The sequence below is a fragment of the Penaeus vannamei genome, chromosome 41 (assembly GCF_042767895.1).
Source record: "Penaeus vannamei isolate JL-2024 chromosome 41, ASM4276789v1, whole genome shotgun sequence".
Classification (NCBI taxonomy): domain Eukaryota; kingdom Metazoa; phylum Arthropoda; class Malacostraca; order Decapoda; family Penaeidae; genus Penaeus; species Penaeus vannamei.
In genome coordinates, this window is record NC_091589.1 from 8,524,236 (window position 1) to 8,531,735 (window position 7,500).

The 7,500-nt window shown below is 37.3% G+C and overlaps 1 protein-coding gene across 3 annotated transcripts in view; it reads left to right on the forward strand.

The window, feature by feature from the left end:
• The window catches only part of LOC113819367 (beta-1,4-galactosyltransferase 4), a 22,811-nt gene that overhangs the window by 13,552 nt on the left and 1,759 nt on the right, over positions 1-7,500 (forward strand). For 2 of the 3 annotated variants that reach the window (XM_070117877.1, XM_027371602.2), the window contains exons 5-7: positions 2,739-2,928; positions 3,537-3,614; positions 5,252-5,389. In XM_070117877.1, the coding sequence (XP_069973978.1) occupies positions 2,739-2,928; positions 3,537-3,614; positions 5,252-5,389 (406 nt within the window). The remainder of the gene's footprint in view (positions 1-2,738; positions 2,929-3,536; positions 3,615-5,251; positions 5,390-7,500) is intronic. The other variant, XM_027371603.2, reaches the window with a different exon arrangement.

The following is a 7,500-nucleotide window of genomic DNA, read 5'->3' on the forward strand; positions in this document are numbered from 1 at the left end:
TACTATAATAGTCAAAATCAGTATCCCCAATATAATTATAACTATTATCATTGTTAGTATTACTTATAATCTTAATAATTATGATAATAAACATTAATGATAATAAACATTATCACTTAAATCCTTGCCATGTAGAACATAACCATCTTGTGCCATAGAACCAATACCCAAAGGTCAAAGTTACAGCTACAGGTTGCAATGAGTCATACCATCGCTATAATTGTATTTTCACTCCATCGTAAACATAGTAGGGTGCTGTGGGGAGGTGTGAAGCAATGGTGTGGTTGGCTTAAGTTAATGTTGAGTGCCTGCTTGCCTTCTCGCTTACAGCTGCCGTCACTGCTAGCTTAGTGTGAAGGGGGATCAACACTGTAAGTCTCCCCTACCAATGCATAATCCCTTTATCATGAAGATTTTTGCAGTGCATCCTTGTAGCTATTCTTGCAATTTAGAGCTAAAATGTAGAAAAGCAGCAAGAGGCTATTAAAGGAAGGGCATGTCTTGGATTCGTGCCAACTGCTCCCTTCCAATGGTGGTTTGGGGAGGTAGTCCTTGACTGCTTCCCCAAACGGCCGTGTGTGTGTGTGTGTGTGTGTGTGTGTGTGTGTGTGTGTGTGTGTGTGTGTGTGTGTGTTAGAGTCTCACACATTATTTCTTTCCATCTTATTCAGTGAACTAAATAAATGGGGATGTTGGGGAGCTGGAAAAGAACAACTTACAAGCAACACGACAGGCACCAACTAGCATAAGGCAGAATTTCTGAGGACCTAATATGTACATGTCGGGTCTTACAGCCTGCCATCCAGGCCTCGTCCCTCTGAGATGTAAGAGGGACCGCCCGCCGAGGCACCAATCTCGATTTACTCTTAGCAAATCCACATTTGTTGTTTTCTTGCAGTGCACATCATTCAAGAGTGCCATCGTGAGTTCTGACATGACATCATCAAAAAGGCACTCGAATCTGGGAGATCCTGATGAAGAATGTTAGATGCTAGTATACTTGTACTAGTATATCTCGCCGATATACTAGGACAAAGTGATGGAGGCTTCTTTCCACGAATTCAGGAGTGAGACAGAATTGCGTTCTTGTACCAATATTATCCATTTTATTGAGTGTTGAATGGATGATATTTAGAGGTTTCATCCAAAGTAATTACAGAGCAATGATGGGTAATACCAAGGTACTAATCTTGACTTTACTGGTGATCGTGTCAGCTTATGTGTCTCTTAAGAGAACCTAGTGGTGGCTCTTGGTTATGAGACTATGAGAGTCTCCAGGAGTGCCTGTTCGTTTTACATGTGCTTACAGTAAAATTGTTGGAAGTCACACAGCTCTACATATCTTTGAAATCTCGTTCGTGACACTGAGCTAACATACCAAGCCACTATCCCGTGGGCAGGAACATGATAAAGAGCTGTATGTCGATAAAACCTGGACTGCATTCTGTACCTTGGAGTTTGAACCCAACACGTTTTATGACATGCATCGCATCATAGGAACATGTCCAGTCAATGGCTGCACCGCAAGGCCAAGGCTACTCACTTCCACACCCAACTCATATTATGCAGCCGCTTGGTTCGCTTCACAGAGAACGATCCCACCCATGTTTGTTTACAAAAACAATTCTGGATGGAAAATGCCCGCGGGACGACCAGTGAAGTCGTGGGTTGAGCAGCTCAACCAGATTTGTTGTGATGAAGTAGAAATCAGCTGTGTACCTGCCTGGTAGCCTACCAATAGGGGCTCCTGTGGCTGGTAATGGAGGGCGAATGTAATGCATAAAACCCAATCAATTCTCAATTATCAGTATTTGTTCTACTTTATTATAGAAAGCCAACTTATTTTACACATAAATTAGTCATGTCCGTCATCCAGAACTAGGAATTGAATTGGTTCATATGAAATAACTAATCTACAAGTATTCTTTGACACACTTGTTGTTTTGTATGACAATGACGAGAATCATAATTAGAGAGGATGTCAATACAGGTGAGAATGAATTGCACTGGTCAAAGCCAAGGATAATTTTACCTCACCTTTGTATATTTCAGGTTTATCAGTGACATAGCATAACTAGCTAGATATGCTAGCTATATCTTGCAGTATGTTAATCTTAAAGATAACTTTTATGTGTTTATCTTTGGTAAAAATAAGGACATAATAACCAGGCTGCATTCATTAGCATCTCGACTTCATTAATTTCAAACGCCCCTCTAATGAGTTCATACTTTAATGAATTTCAAGTTTACGACCCAGGATTTGCATCATACAGAAGAGCATGCCTGATTATCCCTCGTGTGATTATATGGGAAATGAACATCGCTTCTTTACGAGGGAAAAGTTGCATGGCTTTTATGGATACATAAAATGGGAGTGAATTTAGTGGCTTCTTTGTGGATTATCTAGAGGCTTTCCGTACATGTAAACAAGATTGTGTGGGTTTTCGAACCTTGATAAGAACAGTAATAATGTAATACCATAGTTATATATTACAATAATTGCATCTTTACATAAACATTACTATATTATCATTATAACAATGGTGATTATCATTACCCTTCGACATCATCAGTACACAAGAAAAGTCCACCTCAGCATCACTCACATCATCAAATCACCATCATTACACCCATTCTACCTATTCACAATCACCATCATCACACCCACTCTACCTATATTCACAATCCCCCTCACTGACCTCTTCCTACCGCCCACATCACCCACGCCCACGTCCCAGCGGAGGGGGGCTTCAACCAGGCCAAGATGTACAACGTGGGCTTCGTTCGGGCACGCGCCGAGGGACCCTGGGACTGCTTCGTGTTCCATGACGTCGACTGCCTCCCCGAGAACGACAACAACCTCTACTTCTGCGCCGACCAGCCGCGCCACCTGGGGGTCGCGCGGTCCAAGACGGGATATCAGTTGGTGTAGATTTGTGGTGGTTGTTGTTGTTGTAGCTGTTGCTGTTATTGCTATTTTTATTATGAATATTGTTATTGTTATTATTATTATTGTTGTTATTATTGTTATTATTATTATTATTATTATTATTGTTATTATTATTATTATTATTATTATTGTTATTATTATTATGAATATTATTGTTATTATTATTATGAATATTATTATTGTTATTATTATTGTTATTATTATCATTATTATTATTATTATTATTATTATTATTATTATTATTATTATTATTATTATTATTATTATTATTATTATTATTATTATTGTTATTGTTTGGCGATTAACTTGATTGGATTGTGTGTCGTTGTTTGATTGTATTATTACCTTTGTCTGATTGGAGAACATACGCCTACATCCGCCGATACGTGTATGCATAACTTATGTATATATGTATGCGTATGTGTATGTGTTCATGTGTGTGTGTGTGTATGTGTGTGTTCATGTGTGTGTGTGTATGTGTGTGTTCATGTGTGTGCGCGAATGTATGCCATAGATACACGCATGCATCATATAACCGTTCCTGCCATATATATGTATGCAACATAATTGTCTCTCTCCCTTGCAGTCACAACAACAAGTACATGGGTTGTGCCAATGCCCTGACTGGGTGGCAGGTGGACAGAGTTAATGGTTGGAGTAACAGGTAATTATAGTAATTCTGGCGGTAATAATAGAGATATGCTACTAATTAATAATAATAATAATGACTGTGGTTCCATTTATTTAAATTACTACTGGTAGCAATGGCGTTTTTTATTTATCTGTTTTTGTAATGCTTTTGCAGGTTTTAAGATATTATGTATCTAGTAGTATTTTAAGTTTTTAGAAATTTACCTGTACTATTACTCTCTGGTCCTTGGATGAAAATATAGGTTTCTCTACAAGGCACATTTTCATAGAAAATGGGTCGATATTTTCTTGAAGGATATTTTGGTAGATTTACCTGTATTGAAAATGGACTTCCTTTGATCTTTCTCGCTCTCTGTGCCTGTCTATCTTTCTCTCTCATTCTCTTTCTATCTATCACTCTATCTATCTATATATTTGTCTCTCTCTCTCTCTATATATATATATTAATCTTTTTATATTGTGTTCACACACAGACACACGCACACACACACACACGCACACGCACACGCACACGCACACGCACACGCACACGCACACGCACACGCACACGCACACGCACACACACACACACACTCACATATACATACATATATATATATATATATATATATATATATATATATATATATATAGAGAGAGAGAGAGAGAGAGAGAGAGAGAGAGAGAGAGAGAGAGAGAGAGAGACATAAAACAGTCTGTCACAGAATCTGCTGCGAAATGAGACCCGACAGAGAGCAACGGAATGAGGCTTTGAGCGTTAATAACTGCGGTAAACTTGACATCTGACACCTGTTCGACACATGTTTGAGAACCCTAATTGCATCGCGCGAGGACCAAGTGGGAATGACAGAATGCTCTTTGGGCTAAAAAGACGTGAAGCCCCATAGGAAATTGCTAAAATAAATTAAATAGATAAATAAATAAATAAATAAAATATATAAATAAATAAATAAATAGAATATATAAATAGATAAAATAGAATAATAAAATAAAATGAAATAATTAAATAAAATATATAAATAAATAAATAAGTAAAATAAATAAAATAGGAAAAGTAAAGTTAAAGTCACTGAAGGTATTTTAGTTTTGACTTCATTGGAAAGGAAGCAAACATCGAGCTCTTGAAGAAAGTGCAGGTGTGTGTGTGTTTGTGTGTGTGTGTGTGTGAGTGTGTGCATGTGTGCGTGTGTGTGTGTGTGTGTGTGTGTGTGGGTTTGTGTGCATGTGTGTGTGTGTGTGTGTGTGTGTGAGTGTGTGTGTGTGTGTGTATGTGTGTGTGCGTGCGTGTGTGTACATGTGTGTGTGCGTGTGTGTATGTGTGTGTGTGTGGGTGGGTGGGTGTGCGTGTGAGTGTGTGTGTGTGTGAGTGTGTGTGTGTGTGTGTGTGTGTGTGTGTGTATGTGTGTGTGTGTGTGTGTGTGTGTGTGTGCGTGTGGATGTGTTTGTGCGTATATGTATATATGTGTTTATATATGTATGTGTGAGTGAGTGTATGTGTCTGTTGATCTGTACCCATACATACAATTACAGTCTACATACCCCCCCACCCAAAAGAAGCATTCCCCCGCCTCGTACAGTCTCGCAACCTCTCGCCGTCCCTCCCACCCGTGCCGCCTCCCCGCCCCTCCTTCAGGCAGTCCCCGCCCACAGGTACTTCGGCTGGGGCGGCGAAGACAACGACATGTCCCGCCGCATCAGGGCCTCGGGAATGGGCGTGGTCAGGATGGATCCGGCGGTGGCGACCTACATGATGCTGAAACACCCCCCGGCGAGGAGGAATCCTGACAGGTACGCCAAAGGGGGTGTGATACTGGAAAAAATAGTAGAAGCGGGAATAGGATGATGAAAGAGAGAGAGAGGGAAAGGGAGAAAGACATTTTTATTTCCTTTTTCTCCCTTTTTTGTTGTTGTTGTTGTTGTTTCTAATGGTAGTTATTATTGCTCTACGTGAAAGAGGGTGTGATAGTATACTGGAAAAAATAGTAGAAGCGGGAATAGGATGATGAAAGAGAGAGAGAGGGAAAGGGAGAAAGACATTTTTATTTATTTTTTCTTTTTCTTTTGAAAAGGGGTGTGATAGTATATTGGAAAATATAATAGAAACGGGAATAGGATGATGAAAGAGAGAGAGAGGGAAGAGGAGAAAGACATTTTTATTTATTTTTTATTTTTTGTTGTTGTTTCCTGGAGTTTCCATCTTTTTTCTTTTTCTTTTTTTTTGTTGTTATTTCCTGGAGTTTCCAAAGGTAGTTATTATTGCTCTACGTGAAAGAGGGTGTGAGAGCATGTTAGAAAAAAATAGTAGAAACGGGAATAGGATGATGAAAGCGAGAGAGAGAGAGAGAGGGAAGGGGAGAAAGACATTTTTATTTCTTTTTTCTCCCTTTTTTGTTCTTGTTGTTGTTTCCTGGAGTTTCTAAAGGTATTTATTATTGCTCTTATATATATTATTATGAGTTATTCCAAAGGTAGTTATTATTGCTCTACGTGAAAGAGGGTAAAAAAGTATATTGGAAAATACAGTAGAAACGGGAATAGGATGATGAAGGAGAGAGAGAGAGAGAGAGAGAGAGAGAGAGAGAGAGAGAGAGAGAGAGAGAGAGAGAGAGAGAGAGAGAGAGAGAGAGAGAGAGAGAGAGGGAAGGGGAGAAAGACGTTTTTATTGATTTTTTCTTTTTTTGTGTGTGTGTGTTTTTGTTTCTTGGAGTTTTCAAAGGTAGTAAAAGAGGGTATGACAGTATGTTGGAAAATACAGTAGTAACGGGTATATGGTATATGCGTTTAGGCGGAGGAGGATGAAAGAGAGAGAGAGGGAAAGGGAGAAAGACATTTTTATTTATTCTATTCTTCCTTTTTTGTTGTTTCCTGGTTTCCAAATTTAGTTATTATTGCTCTACGTAAAAGAGGGTATGAGAGCATGTTGGAAAATATAGTAGAAACGGGAATAGGATGATGAAAGAAAGAGAGAGAGAGAGAGAGAGAGGGAGAAAGATGTTTTTATTTATTTTGTCTTCCTTTTTTGCTGTTATCATCGCTTTACGTAAAAGAGGGTATAGCAGCATGTTGGAAAATATAATAGAAATGGATATATGGTATACTCGTTTAGGCGGAGGAGGATGAAAGAGAGAGAGAGAGAGAGAGAAGGGGAGAGTTTTTATTTATTTTGTCTTCCTTTTTCGTTGTTTCCTGGAGTTTCCAAAGGTAGGTATTACTGCTCTACGTGAAAGAGGTTATAGCAGTATATTGAAAAATATAGTAGAAACCGTTATATGGTATATGTGTATAGATGGAGGAGGATGAAAGGGAGGTGTTTTTATTTTTATTTTTTTCTTCCTTTCTTGCTGTTTCCTCGAGTTTCCAAAGGTAGTTTTTATTGCTCTTATATATATTATTATGATTATCATTGTTATTATCATTATTGTTATTATCATTTTCATTGCTATTATTATCAACATTATTATTATCTTTATACTTATCATTATTAATGATTATCATTGTTATCATTATTATTATTGTTTTTTAACATTACGATTGTTATCATCGTTATTGCTATTATTATTATTACTGTTATTATTTTATTATTGTTATTGTTATGAGTTCTATTGTTAATAATAAAAATCATAACAATGATATTATCAATGATAATCATGATAATTATATCACAATCATTATTACTAACAATATTGTAATGATCGTTTTAATCATCATCATTACTATTAATTGCCGTGCTCCTGTTTTTTTTTTTTTTTTTTTTTTTGGTTATTATAAACCTCTTTTGTATTTGCTCTATTATAATCTCATTATCATTTCATTATCTATATTAAGGTTATTAATATATATATTACAATTATTGCTATGATTGCATGAGGATTATAATTGGTCTAATTCCTTTTATCAAT